The 24,402-nt window shown below is 42.2% G+C and overlaps 1 protein-coding gene across 3 annotated transcripts in view; it reads left to right on the top strand.

The window, feature by feature from the left end:
• The window catches only part of ANK2 (ankyrin 2), a 271,916-nt gene that overhangs the window by 36,963 nt on the left and 210,551 nt on the right, over window positions 1-24,402 (top strand). For 2 of the 3 annotated variants that reach the window (XM_071555397.1, XM_071555396.1), the window contains exon 2: window positions 6,322-6,380. The exons of the other annotated variant lie outside the window; for it this stretch is intronic. In XM_071555397.1, coding sequence (XP_071411498.1) covers window positions 6,360-6,380 — 21 coding nt within the window. In that variant the 5' untranslated portion in view covers window positions 6,322-6,359. The remainder of the gene's footprint in view (window positions 1-6,321; window positions 6,381-24,402) is intronic. 3 annotated transcript variants of the gene reach the window in all.

Here is a 24,402-nt window from a genome sequence, read left to right as displayed (position 1 = left end):
ATTACATGATACTGTCTCATTTTCAAGATAGGAGGTTTTGAAATCTTAATTTGTTTTGCTTGCAAATTTAGCTTTTCACTTAATTTTTTGGAAAAAAATATTATTAGGAGTCTTTGAAAGAAAAGCTGCTTTGAGGAGCTTTGGAGAAAGCTCTTTGGCTGCAGTGGCTCTGCCTTAGAAATAAAGATATGAGACTGAACTGGGGTTGAAAATGATAGCTGGGTGTTTGCCATGGTCCTGGCTGTTGTGTGTCCTGTGCAAGAGCATACACATGTTCTTAAGATTACAGACTTATCTAAACAGATGTATTTTTTCTGGCTAATGCAAAATGTCTTTCTCCAGTGTAACTAGTGCTTAGTCACATGTTTTCTCACACTTCTGCTGTGGTAGTTAGTTGTGCTTTTGGCAAAGCAAAGGTCTCTGGGAGTATTTCTTACTGTTCCAGAACTCTGCACCAAATCTTTATTCTCCCACTCCCCCAGCTCTCCTGAAGAAAAAACTACAGAAATTTAATTTATTACAGGACACAGGAGAAACTGGGATATTTCTGAGTTACATTTCTCTGTGTGTGTTCTCCACTCTCTTCCTTGTTTTCTTTAATTAGATAAAAAAGAAGCAAATACCAGCTTTTTTGTTTTTCTTAAATGACTAAGAATATGTAGCTTTTGAATTGGAGCTCCTTTTGAGCTCTGGAATATTACAGGTCAGACTCAAAGCTGTGCCACATTTATACTTAGGCTGAGCTTGAACCATCTGGCTGGCTGAGCTTGAACCATTGCTGCTTCTTCTGGAAGCCAAACCCATAATGACTGTAATTGGTGTTTCTGCCCTATGGCTCTTGTCCTTTGCACTCCCTCTGACCATCAGGGAACTCTCCTTCCTTAGGCTGTTCATGCTGCACAGGGAAACATTGGCCTGAAGGTCATAAGTGGCTTAATCCTCTGACTGTGTGCAGAGCCCTCCTCATGGATGTATTTTTGTAATGTGCTGATGGCTCAGTGGTCAGTGAGAGGAGTGGAAATACTTGGGCCTGTCAGTTAAAGGGCACTAAAAGTCCTCTTTGGTCCTTAATATAGTAAGGACGTGTCTTAACGACTGGCATTCCTTCCCTCTCAGCTTTGTAACCTTCCATGCAGTTTATTTTATATTTCAGCCATTCAGGAATTGTTGGAGCTTGGAGGGAATCGTGCAACAGAAATGCAACAGTAATTTCTGCCTTTGCTCCCTCCCTGCTCTCCTGGAATCTCTCAGTAACTCACAAGTCTAGCAAGACTCAGTAAGGAAGATGATTTTTTTTCCCCCAAGCTACATTTACAATATGCTTCCTTTTAAAAACTTAGATCAGCATCCTCATTTTAATTAAATAAAAGACTGCTAGCTAAAGCCTCTTGAACGTGTAGCATGAAAAACAGGAAGGAAGCCAAAGAGAAATGACTGCAGAGATAATTTCATCTTGCAGGTTGGGTCCTTCAGCTGAGTTTCCCGAACCATCTCTTGACGTCGGGAGCTGCCTGGCACCCAGGGAATGTCACGGCCAGCCGTGCTGTCACCCTGGGCTCGGGGGTCACTTGTGCTTATCCAAGGACACCTGGCCTGGGGGAGAGGCAGTCAGAAGGTCTCCTTGGGTCAGGTAGCAAAGAAGCTGGGAGGTGTCTCAGGAAATGTGTCAAAATACATTAATGCTGCAAAGTATGTTATCAACAATTAGGAAGTGAATTAGCAGTGAATTCACTCCTGCTCGAGCTGTTTCAGGTGCTCTCAGCATTAATCTCTGTGCTCTCAGTGGAAGCAGTGGTGTTTATTTACAGGAGACAATTGTCTAATTACTGGCCATTAATGAGTATCTGTAGTCTCTGACCCTACGTGAGGAATATCAGATTGATTGCTTGCTCCCCCTGTTCTTCATCTCTCCTTTCTCCCTTGTTCAATATCACAGGCCAAGTTGTGTGTCATAGGCCAGGGAGGAGCATTGTTGATGAATCTTCTCTGTGTGGGGTTTGTGCTCTGCCCTGACAGGTTGGGTGCTGAGCTGGCCCTGTGCCAGCTGCTGCTTCCCTCTCCAGGATGGAAGTCAGCACCTTGGATTGGGACTTCAGCAGGTGCAGTTCTTCAGTGTGATCCGTTTTTACTGCCCTTTGCTTTGTGAAGATCCTCCTCTGCCTTCATTTCCATCTCCCTTTTCCTAAGGGATTAAATAGATCACTTTGCTATTAACACACAGGTTGACTTCAGAGGTCCATTGGATCCAGATATTGGACTCTGGCACTTCAGTGCTTGGAAGGTGATTGATGTTGTGACAGCAAATTAAGCCAAATAATGCATTATAGCTTTATATTCTTAGTGTGTATATACACAAATATACATTTTTTGTTGCCACTCCACCCTCAAGATTTAACTGGAATGTGCAAGACTATTAATTTGCTCTTAATACAGAATTTAGTCTCTGTCTAAGGTAGCTGTAAGCACACAGTAGATTTAAATAGTTCAAAATCTATTAAAATACTTTTGGTGATCCTTAGGCTTAGAAGGAAGAGAGAATAAATTACTATTTTGACAGAGTTGCTGGTCTTATAAACAGCACCTCTGGATTCAAAGAGTTTGCAGAACTGGGCTCTGAAATGTTAAAGGTCGAGTTAAACACAAAAGCAATTTTATGGAGGATTTTTTGAACTGATAATAGTGATAAGGGCTTTGGAGTTTGCAACTTTGTGTCCCAGTGAAGGAGCCCATGCTGTGGGTGCTGTGAATATCGAGCACGCAGTGCAACTGGCACTGTCCCTGCTGGGGTCGCATCTGTGACCGAGCTCTGAGTCCACACAAAGGCAGCCTTTGTTCCCTCCTCCCTGACCCCGGTGCCCTGCCAGGCTGCCCAGACCATTGGCTGCAGAAGAAAAGAACCTGCTGCAGAGCTCCTGAAAGAGGAGGGTACAGGGGCAGTCGGTCTGAAAGTGTTTAATCAGAAAAATAGGAGCATTTCTTTCAATGCCTCACTTTTAACATTTTAAGCAATGTATAATGGTCCCAGGATACAAATTAATATTTGTACTCAATGTTTACCTGCTCTGTAGGGCTTAATATTTTGCTTTTTATGTTAGGAATTGTAACCAAGTGTGAGTTTGAACCACTACAAATGGGCTGAAAACTGAACCTCACTGAGTTAATGTCCTTGGCTATGGTTGTGTTTGGAAATACAAAGCAAAGGTTCTGTCAGCGAATGCTCCTCCACTCCGATGCCTGTAAGAAAAGTCCCACACACAGGAATTCCAAGGATCATCCATTTAGTCTCAAAATAAATGAGGATGACTCTTTCTTCTTGTAGGCTGTTGTTTTGGCTTGCAACTTGCTCTGTGTTAATGGCTCACTGGAGTGAGTTTTAACAGCTGAACCAAACCAGTGCTGGCTTCTTGCCTAAGATGCTCTGAGCAGGTGTAAGAACCTGGTGTGGCAATCAAGGAACACAGTTATTTAATGGATGTAGGATGAGGCAAAGCATTTAACAGGGATGGCTGTAAGGCAGTAGTTCTTGACAGCCTCTGCTGACTCTGGGAATGAGTATTTCAAAGGTAAGGCAGCTTCTTTCTAATCTAATTTGGTGGCCACAGATCCTGAAGGAAGGAGATTTGTCAGCGTTTGGCGGAGCAGATGGTTGGATACGGATTTGGACTGAACTATTTCCATTTTGAGTCCTCTGCAGCAGTAGGAAAAATATGATTTCAGTCTCATAGCTATATTTATATCTGTAATTGTAATTGCTGGTTAATACAGTTCTGGTTAGAGAGTTTGGAGGATCATTTCTTTTGTCAGGCAGACAAGAGGCAGCTCATCCATCAGCACTAATCCTATTTCCCGGGAAGTGTCTGAGGGTTAGACTGATTTGCACCTTTGTCCTCCTCTCACACTGCAGGAAGAGCTGCATGGATAAAGGTTGGTGTGCTGACACCTGCCACCAGGTGTTCCTTGAAGGAATTGGTTGGGATGCCAGAGGAAGTCTAACAGCTTTTCCTTCATGTTTCCTGAGTCAGTACAGCCTGAGATGCCTTGGGTGGTGAAGGTGTGAAATGAAGGGTGTTACATGGAATAAATGGAATGGGATTCATTATCTGCTCATGAGTCCCCTCAGCTGGGATCTGTCTGGTCATTGTTTTCCCCAATAAAGAGAAGTGTACACTTCATTTGAGTGGAATCCCAGCTAGAATGGATGAATGACAAGCTCTGCCAGGGAATATTTAAGTTGGAGAGCAGAAAAAAATTCTTTGCAGAGAGAGTGCTCAGGGATTGGAATGGCCTGCCCAGAGAGGGGGTGGATTCCCCATCCCTGGAGGTTTTTAACCTGAGCTTGGCTGTGGCACGGAGTGCCATGATCTGGTAAAGGGACTGGAGTTGGACCAAGGGGTGGACTGGATGATCTCGGAGGTCCTTTCCAACCCAATCCATTCTATGATCCTATGAAATATGCACATTCCTGTTGGTTTCTCTTAAAGCACAACAGGGGCTGCTTGTCTTGATTTTGGCTTTTCTGGTGTGAGCCCCAGGCAAATGAATCAGTGCAACCAAAGGGCAAAGGTATTTTTTCCTCTGAAATAAGCTTGAAATAGCACTTGAAGTTCAACATGCACTTTTTGTGTGGGGCCCTCCCAACTTTTCAAACTACAAAGTAGGCAGTGTAAGAAGTTAAGTTTTTATTATACTCCAAATTCCCTGTGAAATGGGTATGTGGGAATCATGGCAAACAACAGTAGGAAAACCAGCCATGAGAGTGCCTGTGATCAACAGAATCAACTTCCTTTGTCTTGAACCTGGAGAATTATCCTTCCCTTTAAAATGGAAGGGGGAAAATAAACCAAAGCTAAAAACTGGGGGGAAAAATAAACCAAAGCTAAAAACTGGGGGAAAAATAAACCAAAGCTAAAAACTGGGGGAAAAATAAACCAAAGCTAAAAACTGGGGGGAAAATAAGCTAAAAACTGGGGGAAAAATAAACCAAAGCTAAAAACTGGGGGAAAAATAAACCAAAGCTAAAAACTGGGGGAAAAATAAACCAAAGCTAAAAACTGGGGGAAAAATAAACCAAACCTAAAAACTGGGGGGAAAATAAACTCAACCTAAAAACTGGGGGAAAAATAAACCAAAGCTAAAAACTGGGGGAAAATAAACTGAAGCTAAAAACTGGGGGAAAATAAAGTGAAGCTAAAAACTGGCATGTTTCTTGTTCTAGTCAGATGGCAATAATACAAGGAGTTGTCATTTTAAGGCCAAAAATATACAGTAGTATGTGTTAAATCCAGCTAAGTACCTCCTGTTAAAGCACAGTATATTCTGAAATGGGCTGAAAGCCTGGAGAAGTCTGAACTGGAGCTGGCAGCTCCATTGCTCTTGGAAAAGCCTAAACATGTGCACACATGTGGGCAGGAGGTCCCAAATTTGCTGCTTTGGAAAGGGTGGTGATATGAGTTCTGCCAGGGAAAAAAAGAAGTGTTCATTCAGAGGCATCACAGAGTGGGCTGACAGGGGGTGGAGGCAGCAGAGCTTGAGCAGGAGATGTCTGGATTTGGCAGGAATTTGAGATGGAGTCTAAAATAAAGTCGGGTGCAGGAGGAATGTTGAGCCTGCACACTCTGCTCAGTGTGAGCACATCATGGAATGAGCGGCTCTGCCTTCTGAATCTGTCAGAAAGCTTGGCCTGATGCTGGCAAGGGTGGGGCTGTGCTTGCAGAAATTCAGATGAGGTTTTTACTGAATATGAAAGCTCTTTAACTGTCAAGGGTTTCACCAACGTTTCTTATCATTTTTAACTTGTATCTGTTAAGAAAACATGTGAAAATCTGACACGTGGCAGAGGGTGGTATGGGTGCAATGTGGAATGGTTTTCTTCCCAGAGTCCTTGTAAGGTTGTGAAGGACCATCTGAGACAATCATACCTTTTATAGGCTTTAAAAAGTATTTTGAGCATAGAAAAGCAACAATAATCAATGAAATTCAGTCACAGGAGAGTGATGGGTGTTATGTGGGTGGGAGAAACAAGGGTTAAGATTCAATTAAGAAAACCCAAATTACTGAGGGCATCGTGTAGCTTTTATTTAGAACTCATTTACTATGGAGAAATAGAGCAATAATAAGAAAAAAATATCTTAAATTCAATTACTGAGTGCCTAGTGGAGGCAAAGTGGGAACATGTAATCTAAACTAATCTAACAACCAAACCCCATTACCCCAATTGTCTTACCTCATTTATAACCACTGAGAACTTACTGGGGAGCAGGGTATGTGTTCATGGCAGATTGGAGAACGTGGAAAATTAATGTGTTTTTCCTTCTTTTTTAGGTAAGTAACTGAAGTGGACATGAAGAATTGACATTTAAATGGCCAGCATGTTGCAAAAGGTATTTCAATTTAGATTTGACAAGAAAGGTGTGAATAATTAATTTAAGCAATATTTAATGACTATTTTCCTGTTCTTAAAAAAATTGGATATTTCTTTGTTCACTGAATGATTGAAAGGGGTAAAAATCATCAAGTTTTGGTTCTTAAAAAATCTGAATCTTTCTTTGTTCACTGAATGATTGAAAGGGGTAAAAATCAGCAAGTTTTGGTTCTTAAAAAAATCTGAATCTTTCTTTGTTCACTGAATGATTGAAAGGGGTAAAAATCAGCAAGTTTTGGTTCTTAAAAAAATCTGAATCTTTCTTTGTTCACTGAATGCTTGAAAGGGGTAAAAATCAGCAAGTTTTGGTTCTTAAAAAAATCTGAATCTTTCTTTGTTCACTGAATGCTTGAAAGGGGTAAAAATCAGCAAGTTTTGGTTCTTAAAAAATCTGAATCTTTCTTTGTTCACTGAATGATTGAAAGGGGTAAAAATCAGCAAGTTTTCTTCTTCTGTAATAATAATAATGATAATAATGATGATGATGATGATGATAATAATAGATTATCATGTGTTAGATGTTTGTTGTCACATGTGGTTGTCAGTGAGATCCTTCAGGGGGGTGGAGGGTGATGGGACAGCGATGGACACAGACAGCAATTCCAGTTAATACCAATTAGGGATGGGAATGCAAAGCTGTTTGGAAGGATCTTCAGAAAGGTGGGTTAAAGCAAGAGAATTCTGTCTCAGAAAAATGTCAGTGCTTCCTAATGATTTCCATTAAAGGGAAAGAAATACTTCTTAATGTTTTTGACAGCAGGGTGGAAAGAGGCTGATAGACCTATTGATTAGGAAGTGTCTGGGGTACAGAGGGTAGACTCAATTTCTGCTCTCAGTGAGGCAGAACCAAAGTTTATCTCTGAATTTCCTACTTCTGAAAAGATTATGGAGCCTCATGGGCTGTTGTCTGTCTCTAGAGTTTGAGTTAAACCCCAAACTATATTGGACACAAATATTCAGTATTCTCTGGCAAGATTTTCAGCTGAAAAATTCTGGTTTTGCCTTTTATAGACTTCCCAGTATTGGTTGCATGTAACCACTTCATCTTTTTCTGCTGTTCTTTCTGATTTTCCCTTTTCTCCACTGGGGTTTTACTGACACAGAAATATCAGTGCACAAAGTCTCACCTGAAGCTGATTAAGTGAGCTGAGTTTGGGAATATTTCAGCTTAAAAAAAATGCCTGTCCAGTTGCAACTTTGGTTGCTCTTGATTATTCTGATTTGCATTTTAAGCAAGAAGTCTTTTGAAAGATGTGATATAAATGTGTGGCAGCCAAGCAAGAAGACAAATCACTTTGTTTCTCTCCTGAAAGTTGCTGTAGTTTCACTGGCTCAGAGGTCCTTGTGAACAGAAGCACAAACATATCAATGTGTACAAGTTCTGCTTATTATCACTGAATAAATGCCTTTGTGGGAACCAACAGGTCTTTTAAGTTCCCAGAAAATGCCACAACATCCTTTTAGCCTTTGAGAAGAGAAAGCACTTGGCTACCCTTAAAACAAAATGCTGCTATTTGTGCCTGCTTTTGATTTTTTTTTTCAATTTGAGGAGCCAAACATTGCAAAAGCCTCCAGTTCCAAAGGAGAGGCAAAACTTCCAGTAATTTGGGTATGGAGGTGGAACCTGCAATGGAATAAAATTGTCAGTGAATAAAGTGAGGTCCTGAGCACCAAAATAACCCCTAGTGATTTGGAACTGATAAAGCAATATAAAATCAGCATTAATTGCTAATTAATTTCTAGCAAACAACAGTATTAGATCTGGTGCAAAGCTTTCTGAATGCCTCATGTATTTACTGAGTGCAAAATTAACACAAGATGGTCCTGCACAGATTTATGTCTCGTGGGCTACATGAGGATACATTGTGGGGAAACAGATATAAGGGTACAAAAAGATGAAATTAGAATGATTTGTTTCAAGCAATTTGGTTTATTACCTTTGACATCTTATCAGGTCTCTGAACTGTAACTAGAAGCTTTTTCCTGGAAACATGTCGTGCCCTGTCTGTCTTAATGATCATCAGCAGTGGGTTGTTATTCCTTTGCTGTAATTATGTGCCTTCTATCAGAAGCCAGCAGAGACTCTGCAGCTGAGGAATACAAAATTCCTTTAATTTTTATGGCATTAATAAGAATGTAATTTTATATTATGCCTTTGAAAGCTTTCAGAGGTCATCTCAATAAACCAGACGTTTCTCTGTGAGCTACTTCATCACAGTTCAAAGCCAAAGTGTAGATGCACTTTTCTCCTCCCCCATTTTTCTCTGTTCCATGATATTTTTGTCTGTTGAGCCATATGAGCAAGTTTGGTCTCTCAGTTACAGGACTTTAGTGCAATGTTCAGAGTTCATTCAGGTAAATGCTGAACAACATGCCAAGGTCAGGGATTCTCACGTCAGTCACAATCCTGCAGGATTTCAGTTCTCTGGGAGTTTTACCTTGCCTTTTAAAATCACCTTTTTGTAGCCTGTGTGATCACAGAGGTACCAGTGGAAACATGAGCTGTGCTCACATGGATCCCTCCAGAGGTAGGTGCTGTCTCAGGACTCTGCAATCAAACTCTGTGTGTATCAAAATGTGTTTGTCTGCCATCAGTGGGTAACGAGGTGCCCAGTGTTGTGCTGTGCCCCAGGGAAACGCTGCCACGCCTTGTATCCCTCAGGCTTTTGATACAAGACACTCACTGCGTTTTTGGCAGATGCTTCCCTGGCTTTCTCTGGAGCTGGGCAGCAGCACAGGCAGAATCCTTTCTTCCCTTTCTTGTCTCTGGCTCAGCTCTGGAGAGCCACATTTCTCCTTGCTGGTGATCCTGAACTGAGGCATTGCTACAGCACCCGATAAAGTGCTGAGAGAAGCACTTGGTTTTCTTTGGAAACCTGAGGCAGCTGGTGGGGGGTTCAACATCCACCTTCTCAAGGGAATTTTCCTGGAGTCTCTTACTGATCATCCTGATGGTTTTTCAAAACTGGAGAACCCAAATCCTCTGTAAAGAGTAACTGACTGGCAAAATCTGCTAGAATTTCTAACTTGGAGACATTAATTTTATCTTATTACATCTGTGTGTGTTTGCTGTGTCTTTGTTCTTGAAACATGTGGCAAATCCTGTAGTTTCAGAGTGCCATGTTTGTATTGATGCCAATAAGCTTTTAAAGGGTGATTTGATTTTTTGGGAGAAAACTTTGTGTTTAATGCAAAGGATACTCAAGAATATGAAGTTAACACAACAGCAGTAAGTATTGAGAACTGTAAGAATATACTGTCATTTTGGGGAAAACCCCCCCATGCTTTTCATATTCAGCTTCTGTGGAACTAAAGGAGGGTGTCAACCAACATCAGTAGAGAGGAATCAAATTTTGAAATTGAAGCAAAGGAAGGACATAATTTTGTTTTCTCATATGTGTCTACCTGACTTGGAAGAGTTAGGAAAGAGCTACATAATGCCTAATTAGTTTATAACTGACTCACTGGTTAATCCTGATTATAAACTTGGAAGCAGTGGGAAAGATTTACTGAACTGAATCCACAATTGGATCCTCCACTTTGGTTTGGAAAGCTGGGAATTAGCTGTGCTCTGCAGCCTGGGCTCACCTGGGGAATTGTGTGGATTTGCTGTAATCTGTAGTTGGACACTGCCATATTTTTGTTTGTAGATGTTGAAAGGTGCTCAGTAATGACACATTCCTTTTCCCTGCAGTAAGTAAGGATGGTTTGAAGATCCCTGTTGTGCTCTGCTGGGTTATTCCCAGGAATGGTGTTCCATAAGGTAATGGTGACCTGTAGGGAAAGAAGTTGTCTGAGGGAAGGAAACTCTTTTTTCCCCAGGATGAACAGTTGATTTTCTTAACAGGTGTTTTTGAGCCTGAGATGCCCTTTAATCCAAGCTGAGTCTCAGTACTTGGCTATTTGCCTGTGTCCCACACTCTGGTGGAGTTTTCCTTTGGATAACTTCATTGTCATAGTGGTGGAAAGGGCTGGAAGTGGAGGACAAGTGAGTTTGAATTAATATTTTTACAGTGAGCAATGGAAATCAGGAATTGACAGAAGGATCTGATGTCTGCACCTTTGTTTTAAAATATTTTCCTTCTTAAAAAATGGATGCAGCACTTGAGGATTTCTTCTGTTTGTACAGTCAAGGTTAAGCTGCATCTCTGGAGATCAGTGCCCAAAGTGCTTGTATGCACAAACACATGCATGCATTCAAATTCTCTCTAGATATATAAGGATGTCAAGCTGTGGCTGTAACTGCCTGTTTGGGCTTTCTAAGGAACAGATCTGAACATCTGAAAAAAGCAGGGTAGCATTTCCTATTAAATGCTATTTTTGTTGGCAGCTTCAGGGCACATGGAAGTTTAAATGGGCATAATGAATAAATTGCTCTTTGACTTCAGACTGTTCCTTCAAAACAAGAATGGACTGGTGTGTGCTGAGTTTGTTCTGCTTTTTGCCTCCATGCACTTCTTTGTGGGTATGTAAGAGGCTCATTTTCTTCATGATTAATTTAATCCATCATGATCTCCCCTGTATTACAAAAAGCAGGGAAAAGCATTTTTAGGGTGACCAAAATGAGCATGGAGAACTCATAGGTCTTTTCTTCTGATCTGCTTGAGATCTGAGAGTGCAACATGGGAGAAATTCCAGAATCTCTGTGAAGACTTAAAAGTACTTCCCATTTCCTATCGATTTTCACGTGGAACACTTTCAGCTGCCGGGACAATCAGCAACTGAGCTGAATCCAAGTGCAGACTCCCTCAGAAACTGCAGCTAATGGGCCGTAAAGGCACACGGGATAATTCCAGTGCCCAGCACGGGGCTGAGCCCAGACTGCCACCAGGAGGAGCGGGAGGTGGGACACACTGGCCAGGGGCTGAGCGCTGTGCTGGGACTCGGTAAGAGCTGCTTTGAGATGGTGTAGCCAGGCTTGAAACCAGCTTCCAGTGCAGGGGCTGCGAAGGAGATGTGTGTGGGAAGCAGCTCGAGCTGGGAGCAGTGCCGGGTTAAGAAGCAGATTGTACGTGGCCCTTCAGTGACTTGTTCTCTCCTGATCTGGAGTTTTCCCTTTCCTTTTTCCCTGGGCATAAAAACAGAACAAAGAAGCCACTTCAAATAGGCTCAGATCTCCCAAAGTCACTTTGCTTTCTTTAAAAAAAATCCCAAGTGCAAATCCTGAGGAAGTGTCTCCTATGGTCCTAAATTTTTCCACAGTTTATTTTTTGGACAAAAAGCAAACCTGAGATGTGAAACATTGACTGCAAAGAGCAACAGGTTGGCTGCCAGTGTTTTTTTTTTTTACCCTTTCTGCCAAGATGTTATTTATTTTGTTATACCACAAGCATGGCAGACAAAAGGACATTATGGTTCTCCAGTGAGAGAATGGGTACTTGTTATCAGCCAGAGAAATCTCTTACATTCTGCTTATAAACATATGTTGAGAAAACACTTCATTCTAATGCAGCTTTTGCAGTTTCTTTATTGAGCCAGAAGAGATGAAGACAGGTCTGGCCACTCTGCAGAGCTGCTTTGAAAGATGCTCTGCTTGTTTTTAATGTTTCACACAATCTCAGATACCATGTAAATGCACAATATTTTTATTTTTGCTTTTCTCCATCCATGTTTCAGTGCTATTTCTGGCACAGGTGGAGTTTGAAGATGGGCCAAGGTACCATCCTTGCCAGGGTTTCAAACACCACCAGAGCCTGGGGAGTGTCAAGTGTCCTCCTTTTGAGCCCGTGCCCACCTCTAAGTGTGTTTGTACTGCAGGAATATCACTCTCTTAAGTCTTTAAGTGCCACTTAAAACCGGCCATCTAATCTCGTGTCGATCTGAGTGTTTCATGTGCGTTCTCCTCCCTCTGAAGGTTATTGTTTGGTTGGCTCCATTTCAGGAGTCAATGGGAAATCCATTGGAAGTGAGTGAGGTTTGTGTTGGGTACAAGTGTTAATGGTAGAAGGTTTTCCACTGAGGGCACACCAGGTCAGCCTCATCCCTCTTGGTGCTGTAATGGAGAGGCTTGGAGATTTTTCCTTCCTAAACTATCAGTGGCCTGTAGGTAATACATCTGTTTTTATACATCATTTTCTTCCCTAGGCAGTTTTACAATGGCCTTAAAGAATACTTAAAACTTTATAATACCCCAAATTCTTGCACCTTTTAAAAGTGAACAAGCTGGAAGAACAAAATATTGCCCCCAACACAGACCTCGGGTTAGGAACACTGAGCTTCTAATGAACTTTTAATGAAACAATCTGTGAACTCCCACACAAACCCTTCCTGCAGGTTTCTCTGGCAAAGAGGGAAAGGCTGACATGTATTTTAAAGTGACTGCAAACCCAGTCTGTAGTTTTACAGCCACTCATGGCTGTAACATCTCTGGTGCAGAGTCTGACACTGCAGAGGTGGGAGCCCAGAGGCAGAAGGAGTAATTTTGGTTTCCTTTCTCTACCTGGGGCCTTTTGCCTGAAGAAGGTGGTGGAAGCTGGGCTGTCTCATTGTCTGCCCCTGTTTGACTCAGACTGGAACATCACAGCAATTTGTCTCCTGAATTTGTAGCTTTGATAACAAATTATGGTCTGCTGTAATGGTAATTACATTAACTAAAAAGGTCATAAAATGCTAGGGAGAAAGCTGCATGTACCAAAGCTTTGCAATCAGTTTCCTTTCCTGACATTTTCAATGAACAGAAATGAATATCAAAGTGTGTATATATATATATATATATATATAAGTAAGTGGTTGTGGAGTGTACAAATATGTTAAACAAAACAAAGCCCATATTCATGGTTTGAGAGGATCAAACGTTAATGAAGCTATAAATTCTCTGAGGGGAGTCATCTGATTTAAAAACTCAAAGCCCTTGGATAAAATCCTGCCCAGTAGTAAGTAATAGTCACTTTCTGCTACATTAAGCTCTTTTCATTAGAACTTACACATAAACACCCATTTTTCAGATGGGAATTGGGTGCTTTCTAAAGAGTCTCTTTGCAGTTTGTAAGGGAAGTGATTTGTAAGTGAATGCAAACAGTGGATTTAAAACAAAACCACTAAGCAAGGCCTTTGGAATGGTGCAAAACTTGTTGGTGTTGTGGAGTTGCAGAGAACGTTGAGCTGCCCCTTCTGGCAGGAGGAGCTGCTGGGGGTGAGTGTGGGGACACGTGCAGGGGAAGGAGTTGCTGGGATCCACATTTAGCAGCTATTCAAGGAAAGCAGTTAATGGTTTCTGGGCTGAGCCGTTAGTCTTTCAAAACATAAAATGGACTTTATAAATACAAAATGGAGCAGCAGCTGGAAAACCTGAATTTTGCAAAAGAATTGGGCAAATACGGAAGCAAAAGTCTGATGTAGGACCCTCTATAAATAATGTCCAGGGTTGGACACCTGTCCTGAAATGTGCTGGGAACAGAATTAGCTGGGACTGCCCAGGACAGCACAGGTGGTGCTTGGAGGAGGGGGAGGAAGAGCTGCTCCTCCCATTTGGGAAAAGGTTCATGTGAGACGACGTGACAGCTTTATTTATATCCCCCTGTTAGGAGGGTTCTCTGGGAGCTGCCACTCGCTCCCTTCTGCTCAGAACTGCACACCAGGAGCTGGTCTGGCTGAAGGGTATGACCTCTGAGGTGGCCACTTCAGAAACGACTTTAATAATCATCTTGCAGCTGTAAATACACTGTTAATTAATGAAGTGTTGCTTGCCTTACTCCTCACACAGCTTGAAAATGTGCAATGAAATAAACTTTGTCTGGGCATTTGGATCTGAAACACATTTGTCAGCTGTAAAAGCTGCATTTCAGCAGGACCTGAGGGGCTCTTGCTCAGGGCTTTCTCCTCAGCAGCAGCTCCAGCCTGGGGTTTGGGGAAGAGCAGGAACTGGTGCTTCCCTGAATAATCTCCTGGCCTCCAGCTGTTTCCAGCTCGGGATTTCCTGAGCTGGATATTGTCTCTCTGAGTTAATAACCCTCAGTAGTTTTCTCTTTCATAAACTGGTCCCTCCTTGAGCTGAGCTCACTCCTTCTCTGCTGCTAAATTAAGGGAAATTCCTGCCACCCCCTCTGCTCCAGACACTCTGCTGGGACACACAAAGCTGCTCTCCTGCCATGTGGGATGTGCTCTTACATTCAGGAGGGGGGAAAATAATGATAATAATGCTATTACAGGACATGGGGAGTTAGTGCAGCAGTGCTGAATTGCACTGAATAGGGGCTTATGGTCAAGCAAACCCCAAAACACTGAAAAAAAGAGAATACCCTTTTGCAAAGACAGAAATCCTTTTGCAAAGACAGAAATCCTTTTCCAAAGGCAGAAATCCTTTTCCAAAGGCAGAAATCCTTTTCCAAAGACAGAATTCCTTCCCCAAGTGACGAGGCGTTCAGGTCTTGGCAGTGGCTGACTGTTTGTCTTGTCAGTGCTCTTGCTTTCCTAAGTATGGCTTTATTTATAAAATATTAGCTTTCTAAAGGAAGCCATCAGGAAATGAATAACTGTAGTCACAGCTGGGTTTAAAAGGGAAGATAAAATATGAAGCTCCATCCATTTTGTGTGTGGAATGATGCAGGAGTTCTGTGAAAAAGCCTCTATTGATTCTGTAATACAAGAAATTAATGCACTTGTTTTTCTTATTTTTGTCATTACACATTGTTCCCATCTTTCCTTCCAAACACTGAACACGAATTTTACTTTTTTATCGGTGCCTTCCTGATTTTAAACTTTGTTAAAGTGTAGAAACTTAGAAAAGGCATGAGAATAAGGGGCAGAGCCTTATCCCATGGAGGCAAAGCAGTTCCTGTCCCAGCTTTGCTCCATCCTCCCAGCACACCTGGGACAGCTGGGACACTTGGAGATGCTGTAACATTAAATGCAAGCCGTGGGTTTGGAGGCTTCTGACTTGTTCTGTTATGAATTAATTTTCCTGGGAATGGCAGAAAGCTGATTTATCCCTGACATGGCAGCCAGATTTTCAAGGCTGTGCTCCAAAGCATGAATATTTTAGAGGTTTTCAGCAAAAGGGTGCTAGGAACTTTCTGAAAATAAGCTGCTCTGCAGACACGAGTTTTTTATAGGCTGAGACTGTCAGGCTGAGAGAGCCCCCAAGCACTGAGAGGGTTTTAAATTTGGTATATTAAATTTGGTATATTATGCTGTAGATTGTTGAGCATTGCCCTCTGCACCACAGCAGGAACATCTGTAGGTGTCAGAATTCAGTCTGGTTTGTTTAGTTCCTACTCAGGGACTTGTATGAAAATATTTTGCTGCTCTTTAAACAATTTCTGCTTTAATTGCAAGTGGGTGGAATTGTAAAAATGCTGAGAGGTGAATTGATGTTTAAATAGTTATGGTATTAGCAGTAGTTTGTTGCTATTAAAATAAATATTGCCAATAGTTTATTGCTCTGAAAATAAATATTGCCAGAACAATATCAGGAATTGAATTTATGTCATATTGTGACAGCACCTTTCAGTAAAACACAGGTCAGGTATTTATGGAGGTACCACAGGGATGTGAAAATACCCACACAGCTAAAATGAAGTTTCTTTTACTTTCACACACATATTGAGTATAAATATGATACTCCTCCCATAACTGTTCCCTTAAAACTCGTACTGTCAGTCTTTGGGATGTGCTTTCAAAGGTGAGCTAATCTCTCCAAACACATATACCAATTGAGGTTTTTTGTTACATTATTGAGATACAATCAGCTTGAAAATTATATTTTTCCAAGGTTTGGGTGTGGAGGTTGATGATATGAAGTTTATTTTTGAGTGTGTGATGGTGTTTTCATGACCTGTAAGTCACTTTTAGCTTACTATGAGATATGAACACAGAGAATTAAGAAAAATAACGTTTAGGAGTTAGGAGTTCTTTTAGTTTTTTTAAAGGAGTGTCATTCATACCTTTCTCAAAACAAGATAGAAAAGGGTAATTGGTTTGTGCTGTTTAACCTACTTTATAGTTCCAACCACCCAAGAACAAACTGCATCTCACTCACCATTCACCTTAAGGCAGTTAGAGCAGGTGAGAAGCAGTTAAAGCCCAAACTTCCCAAATCCCGGTTTCCAGGGGAGGCAAAGTTATTTACATGGGACTGAAGCACAACATTTCTCCGACAAAGGGCAGAGCTCTGGAACGGAGTTTAAGTGGCAATGCTGGTCCCTGCCAGCCTGGGGAAGAGCAGGATCGTGTCCTGTCCCTGTGCCAGACAACGAGCCAGGGCAAGGAATAGCTTTGGAATCACTCTCTGTCTCTGTGAGCCACTCAGGAAGCCGTAGCTGGGGCAGCAGGGGAGTTATTTAAAAACACTGATAATTAAGAGATTACAAGTGTTGCTTGCTCTGTTATGTAGCTTACCCTTTAAAGATGTTTTTTTTAGAACAATGTCCAATATTCAGTGAATTGTTTCCTGTTTTACACTTTTTGCTCAGTACTAAAAAGTTGCTAATATTTAAGCAAACCAGACTCTTCCAATCAGAAAGTGTCTACTAATAATTTTATTATTTTCTGCTGAGGGGATCATTGTGCCATGATTTAATTTTTAAACCCTTAATCTCAATGAAACAAGTGTGTTTATCAGACAGTTGCTATGCTGATAAAACTGGAATTATAACTGCTGAGAGAGATTTCTTTACAATGATAGGAGAACATGTGAATACCCAACTACAGCTTTTCCAGATGTTCATTTTCCCTCAGCTGCTTCTTCTGGCTTATCATGGCATTTAAATGGTCAGCTGATAATCAATATTAAAGTCCTGCTTTACAGGCAGCTTTCAGGTCCATGGGGCAGCTGGACATGATGCACCTGAATGTTTAGTCATTTGAAAGCTCAGTCTTGTTCTCTTTGCCACTTGAGAGCCTTTTGCTGACTTTAAGTCAGACAAGCTTTTTAGGATGTCAGATATTTCGATTATTTCCATTTGCTTCATGTTGTTGGTGTTTTAAAGTCTGACCTTTCGCAGTGGGAGAGCAAATGCAGTGTCTGCCCACGGGTTTGCTCCCAGGCTCCCTGTTGTGGTGGGTGAGCAGAGACCAAAGCCGGGGCTGTATTTATAGCTCGGTGTTCCCAGCTCTCCAAGTGGCCGTGCTGGTGCTGATCCCCTCCCAGGCCACCGGGGCTGATGCCAGGAATGTTTCCTTAGCACGTTCTAATCACTGTACAGACGGGAAGGGCGACTCGTTGCTGCCCCTGTGGACCAGTTTCCACCCTCAGGTGATTGATGGCAGGACAGAGACCTGCCAGTCCTGGCTGTAATCACTGCTAATTGAGCCGGGCAGCTTTGCCTCCCAGTTCTCCTCTCTGTTGCTCAGGGGGAGGCTCAGGCTCTGCCCCTTTTTAATCAGGCTGCTTTCACATGTATAGTAATACCCATGTTGTATGTTGAAGGGGGAATATGTAATGCATGTACCTTACCTGGGGGTTCAGCTTTAGGTGCTCTTAAACTCAAATAACTCTGTTGGGTTTAACTTTGCAGGGTAGATTTGGGTCTTTGCAGACCCTGAAGGGCTGTGGCTGCTGTCCAGCTCTGGGCAGGTACTGCTGCTCGCCAGGTCTGGCTGGGGAAAGAGGGGCAGGAAAAAATCTGTTTAATTTCCATGCTCATATTAAAAAGAACCTTTATTTTGTGAGATTTGAACCCAGGGAACCTATGCAGAGCTTCAAAATAATGTCACGTGTAACTTGCGCAAAATAGTTTTCCGTGGTGCATAAAGATCAATGTTTGCTTGTGGTGTCACATTTGGCAACTTGGAAATGTTGCACATGAGACAGCGGTAAAAATTATTTTTTTTTCCCCCCTTCGTTTTATTTCCCTGTTCTGTTTGTCTCCAAGCAGAAACCCACCACTAGTTGCCTTCTCTTGGAAGTCAGTGTGTGCCTGCTTCGCCTCCCTTTGGCCGAAAGAGGGAGGTCTCTGCCTTCCTGCCTCCCTCCCTCTAATGGAAAAGGGAGTTTCGGATAATCTTTACGCTTTAGGGAAGTCTCTCCGAGATGGGATGAAACGTCACTTTGTGACTGAAGTTCACAAACCTGAGATGAGCTGGGTTTGTGTGTGTTTACCTGATTAACAGTGAAGTGTTCAATCCAGTATTTTTAATCTTGGAAATAATAACATATTTTCTGTGTATTTTCCACCAGTACTCAAGAGATGACTTCTTAGACATGAAGGGGAATGTTATTGTATAAAACATAATAAGACTTTTCAGATCTAACTTTAAGATAGGTGCCTGTAATTTGGCTTTTCAGCTGCAGTTACATGGGTTTATAATAATATTTTTTAATTGACAAACTGTGGAAATCCCCCTATTTTCTGCCTTTTTCTGGTAAATCAGGGAACCCCCAGGCAGCAACTGCAGTGGGTAGGGAGGTCTGGAGGAGCAAGGGAGACTTCCCACATTTCCTTTGACCCAGGAGTGATGCAGCCACAAGGACTCACACCTCAGCCCTGCTGTGTTTTGTTTGTGTGCCACCCACACGTGTGTGAGACAAGAGTTAATTATGAATCAGATGGATCTGGATTTGGATCCAGTGCTCTGTTGCCACCTCCTGCTCATCCCTCTCCCCACCACTCTCGCTGCAGCTCCGTCTGCAGGGACCTGAATTAGGGATGGCATTTGGTTTTACAGCCTTTGAGGGAAGCGATGCCAAAAGGAAATGTCAGGTCTGCTCCTGAATTCCTGAATGCAAAGCCCTGTTTAAATAATACAAGAAAATGTTTTCCAGAGGAAAATGAATGATAGTTTTGGTCCTTTGGGAAAATAAGCTGTAAACCCTTTCTCTGACACAGCATGACTCAGTCTGGCTTCGATTACCTTGAGAGCTCACAAATCACAACCTGAAGCATCAATATTTGTGTCTTGCATTGTGGATTGCAGAATTTGGGGCTCATTTAAACCTTTGACTACTTTAATAGGGAATAGAAGCAATTGTAGAATTGATTACTTTAAGTGCATTGATTTGTTCCAAAGGTTTCTAGTTGGTGGTCTCTGGGAAGTGTGTCCCTGTCAGCATTTATGACTTATTCCATGGCCCAAACACTCCTTTAGCTCCTGCTGCTTCAGGAGGAACTCAGGCAAAAGGAAATAAGAAATATCAGCTCCCTTGGGGTACCACTAGTAAAACTTGGTCCTTTTTAAAATGCTGGAAATAATGTGCAATTTAAATTATAGCTGGGAGGCATATTAATTCTCTGGTAAAATTCAAGATAGAGAGGGAACAGGGGGAACTCAGTGCTGTTCCTGACAGGTGCTTTAACCAGGAGAATTGGACAGGGAGAGAAGCAGCCTTGAAATTGAATGGATTGAGATCCATAGGAAGAAGGAGGTGTGTCATTATATACAGGTTTCTTTTTTGCAGCTTTTGGCTTGGCTTAGAAGCAACAAATAGCAAGTTCTTTTTGTCTGCTCAGCACCCGCAGCTTGTGAGGGTAAAAATTCAGAGTTTTAGGAGAAGTAAATCTGACCAGTTAACAGGGGGTGTGCTATGGAGGGGAGGGTGTACCTGTGTTTACCTGTATTTATAGACAGTACAGAATAACACTCATTTTGCACAACTTGTAGGATTACCTGTCTGACTGTTGGGGTTATTGCATTAGTTGTCAAACTGTGACAGTAGCATTTTTTCAGGGGTTCCTGTTTTATCTTTCAGTGCGTTCCTGATGGGAAATAGAAGTTTGGCACTTCTTGGATTTCAGCTTCTGTTTCTTTATTTTGATTTCTGTTTCACTAGACAAACAATCTCATCAACATCTGGTCTGTAATTTGAAATGCTGTTCTTAACTCTTAAGAATTGCAAATTAGATTGAGGCTGTCACGAAATGTCAGATAACTGGGGAATCACCAAGTGTCATTTCAGTTTCTGTCTGAGGATGCAGCTTAGTCACACTATGGTTTTGTTTAATATTTTTGTTGGTTTTTAGTGTAGTATCAATAAATGTCTTTAAAAATTGGCTCTGACTTGCAGCAATTTTTCAGGGCATTGTTTCAGAGTGTACTGAAGTCTTGACATTTAGTCAAGCTTTGACATTTTGTGTTGGAGCAGATTAAACCTTGCTCTGTGAGGGTGCATTTCAATAGACCAGAGCAGGACACTCCCAGGGTCACCTTTGCTGCTGATGTAACGTCTGACTTTTAGGCAAGAAAACACCAGGACTGAACTTGAGCTCTGTCTGGAGCTGCAGGATGTGTCATGTGTTTCCATGCACTGAAACTCCAAATCACCCTTTCATATTTTGCTTTGAGTACAAAACTAAATTCCAAGTGAGCCAATTGAATAGAAACAGAAGAGCCTTTCTAATCATCATCTGCTCGATGCACTGGTGATTTCTGTAGGCACATTGTCTTCTGTTGTCCTCCTGCAAGCACAATGTTCATGTCAAATTCTTTCATCCAAGCTGTCAGAAAACTGGATGACACCTCCTGGCTTGGATTGGCTGCTTGGACACTTCCATAGGGCATTTCTGGAAAACTCCCTTATGACCATCTAAGCAGAACAAACAGGGATTTCAAGTTACAGAATCTTTTTGCACCATAGAAAAAAAGCCAAACCTGTATTAAAGTGAAATTGTACAAACTGTTTCAGGGTGAGGTTTAGTTTAGGAAGCAGAGGAGGTAGGAGAAGTATTGAAGAGCTTTGATGCTGTGCCTCTGGGAACCTGAGTGCCAGCTGATGTACAGAAAATTTGCATTTAACTTGCCTGTCTCGATGAGTAGGACACTGTTGTGCATTCTGTGTTTGCTGTACAGATACTCAGAACTGGGTTCTGCTCTCTCATTCCCTTGAGAAGCAGAAGGAGCTCAGTGCATCTGATGGGGATGTTTTCTTTCCCTCTTTTGTCACAGAGAGGCTGGGTCACAGATGCATTTTTGTGCTCAGAAAACCAAAAGGTCAGAGCAGCTGTTTTTGCCAAAGAACTGCCTGTGGCCTGCAAAACAAGGGGGTTGCTTTTAGTGGGAACTGAAGTGAGGAGGTGCTGGGAAGGAAGGAAGGCTGTTCAGTGTCCTGGTATTGACACTGAGGAGTCAGGCTCTAAAAGGAGGAACAGGAATGTTGTGGGGTGGCTCTTGCTGAGGCTCTTGGAGAAGGCAACAAAGGGAAAGGCAGACAAGTAGAGGATTTGGCATGTTCAGGGGCTGAAATTTCCTGGAATTCTACACTGTCTTAATCCACTTGTTTCTCAAATTCCCAGGGTTAAAACTGAAGAGGGATGTCAAAGTGCCTGCTAAGATTAAATAATCGATGTTGATGTTCAAAATGATTTAACCTGCATGGAGAGTCTGCCTTGAGCTCTGTGTGTAGCTCTGTCTTCCCCCTGGTTTCCTTCTGGGCACTCTCTACCCCAGGCACCCACAGCCACACGTGTTGCTTCCTGTGCTGGTTTACCCTGGGGGATGCTCCTCCACTGTGGCTTGAAAAGATGTTTTTTTTCTTACTTGGTCTCACAATCTTAACTTTGAGCCCGTCCAACAGGAAAGAAAATTCCCCCAGGATACTGGACAGGGAGAGGATCCTGTCCCTGGGATAATTATGTACCTTAAATGAAAAAGTCTCTCTAATTTATACTTTAGAATCATTGAAAATTTGGATTATGTTTTGAATCTTTACCACTCAAAGGTTTCTTTGAGTGTAGGCTGGTGCATCCAAGTTAAACCTGTGTTTGTTGTAGTGATAAACAGTAAACTTCCAATGTAATCTGTATCCTTGGGAAATGTGCACTGTGGATTATAAATGAAAGAAGGTCAATGGGAAAGTGTCCACAGCAAGCACAGCTGTCATCAGCTGTTAGAGCACAAAGCTATTCCCTGATGCTTTAGTTCAAGCACTCCTCTTTTCCTTCTGTGGGAGGGAAGGTCAAGGAAATGGCTCCCTGTGTTCCCAGATGTGGCTCCTGGGCTGAGTGGCAGGGTGGAAAATGATGTCGTGTGCTCTTTGGGGCAGGTCCATCCATTAGCAGGCCTTGTGTGTAATGGGGCTGTGTGTGAGTGCTCCTCTTTGGATGGTGTCCCAGTGGTCATTCCAGGTCTGTACCTGTGACCTTGGCATGTTTTCCAGAGTCCCAGATACCACAGCTGATGGAAGTCGTGGCCTCTCTTTGAAATAAGGCAGTGTGTGCTATTGCAGAGATCCTGTGTCTCTTCAGCCACAGGGGTGGGATGGCTCAGCACAGCATTCCAAGCCCTCCATGGATTCCCGTGTGGTGGGTTCCCGTGTGGTGGGTTCCCGTGTGGTGGGTTCCCGTGTGGTGGGTTCCCGTGTGGTGGATTCCCGTGTCGTGGTTTCCCGTGTGGTGGGTTCCCATGTGGTGGATTCCCATGTCATGGATTCCCACGTCGTGGATTCCCACATTGTGGATTCCCATGTTGTAGTGCAGCTGTCAGAAGTGGCAGTAATGAGTCTGCAGGATCTGCTGACAGCAGGGGAAGAGAAGAGCTGCATAATTTCATTATCCTTTTTGCTCACAGAGAGCAAACCCTTTGTAACCTCCCCCTTCATGGATACTAATGCCTCTGGAATCCCTTTGTTCCATTAAACCCCAGCCAGTTGAGGATCCCCCTTTGAGGCTGCAGTAGCTCCACTCAGAGCCTGGCATTAAGATGTACATAATTTCAGGGGTCACAATCCCAACATATCTCTTCTTTTCAATTTCTGTTCAGTTCTGGTGTTTAATTGAAAAGGAAACATTTTATCCCTAATTGTGTCATTGCTGTTTCTATCCTGTGCAAACCCAGCACGATTCTTTCTTAGCAGCCTCAGCTTTTGGAATGGAAAATGCTGAACTTCTCATTCCAGCAACTTAATTTTTAATGATTCAGGAGTTGTTCCTCACCTGATCACTTCAGTTGTGTGAGCCAAGAATGTTGTTTTCTGGGAAGTCTTTGGCTTCCCATTCCTGACTCTGCAACACCACTCAGGGTGCCAGGAGGAATCTGGTGAGGTGGTGCCTTTCTGTGTCCTGGGGAGCCTTTTCCACAAACAATGTGGGGTTTGGGCCCACTCTGGTCAGGTTGGCAGTACAACTGTGATAACTCCAAGAGCCAGGGAAGCTCCCTGGAATTATGTGACTGGTGAATAACCCACTGTACAGTGTGAGAAACAAGTCTGTGGGAGGAAGTGGTGCCATCCCAAAACATGGCATTTTCCCTTGCTTTTTTATTGGATTTCAACAGGAGCCTTCATGAATATATTTAATTGAAGATACCAGAGGCTTACAGAAGTGCAGAACATCCTATATATGTTAATTTGTAATTAATTCATTATTAATGAAATACTTACATTAACAAACCACATCTTTATAATTTTTTAATGAAGATTGTTATTGGAAGTTTATGAATTTCTGAGTAGACCTTGTGATCAGGAGCTTGATGCCTTGCTTTGAGATCTTTATTAAAGTAAATTTCCTCTAATATTTTTCTTCCCCCTCCAGGAATGTCTGAAGTCTTTCTGGGTAAGGAAAGATCTGCTTGTTTGGGTTATTCCAGGGCAACATAGACCTCATTTTTCCTGGTTTCTGGATGGCTGAGTCATTTTTCAAGGGGAGCCCTTTGTGTGTATAAACCCTGACCCTTGATGATGCTGTCAGCCCTTTGATAGAAGCATTAATTTACTTGTAATGGTTTGCACTATTAAGGCTCCTGACACATTTTCCAAACCTTATCTTGGTGTTGTTCTGCTCGTGTCTCCAGTTAGCAGGGAAGGAAAGAAGGATGAGCAGATGGGTCTGTACAGAGTGAGGATATCAGGCAAAAAGGCAGGAGTTTTATCTTGTAGAATTGGATTTATCACAACAGTAATGCCAGTCTTTTTCTCTCTATATACACATGCACAAATCTAAACTTTAATTATGTATTTTTCCCTCTGTTTCCCAACACGTGGCACAACATGATTAAAACTAACATGCAAATTATGGGTTGGTGCATCATTTTATTTGCATTCAGAAGTGTTTTGCTGGTCAGATTTCACATGGGTAAGAGGAGCATCCTAAACCCAGATATCATTTTCTCTCTGA

Source organism: Pithys albifrons, chromosome 5 (genome assembly GCF_047495875.1).
Source record: "Pithys albifrons albifrons isolate INPA30051 chromosome 5, PitAlb_v1, whole genome shotgun sequence".
In the NCBI taxonomy this organism is placed as follows: domain Eukaryota; kingdom Metazoa; phylum Chordata; class Aves; order Passeriformes; family Thamnophilidae; genus Pithys; species Pithys albifrons.
Note: the sequence above shows the minus strand (reverse complement) of the source record. Positions and strands in the feature narration are given on the sequence as shown.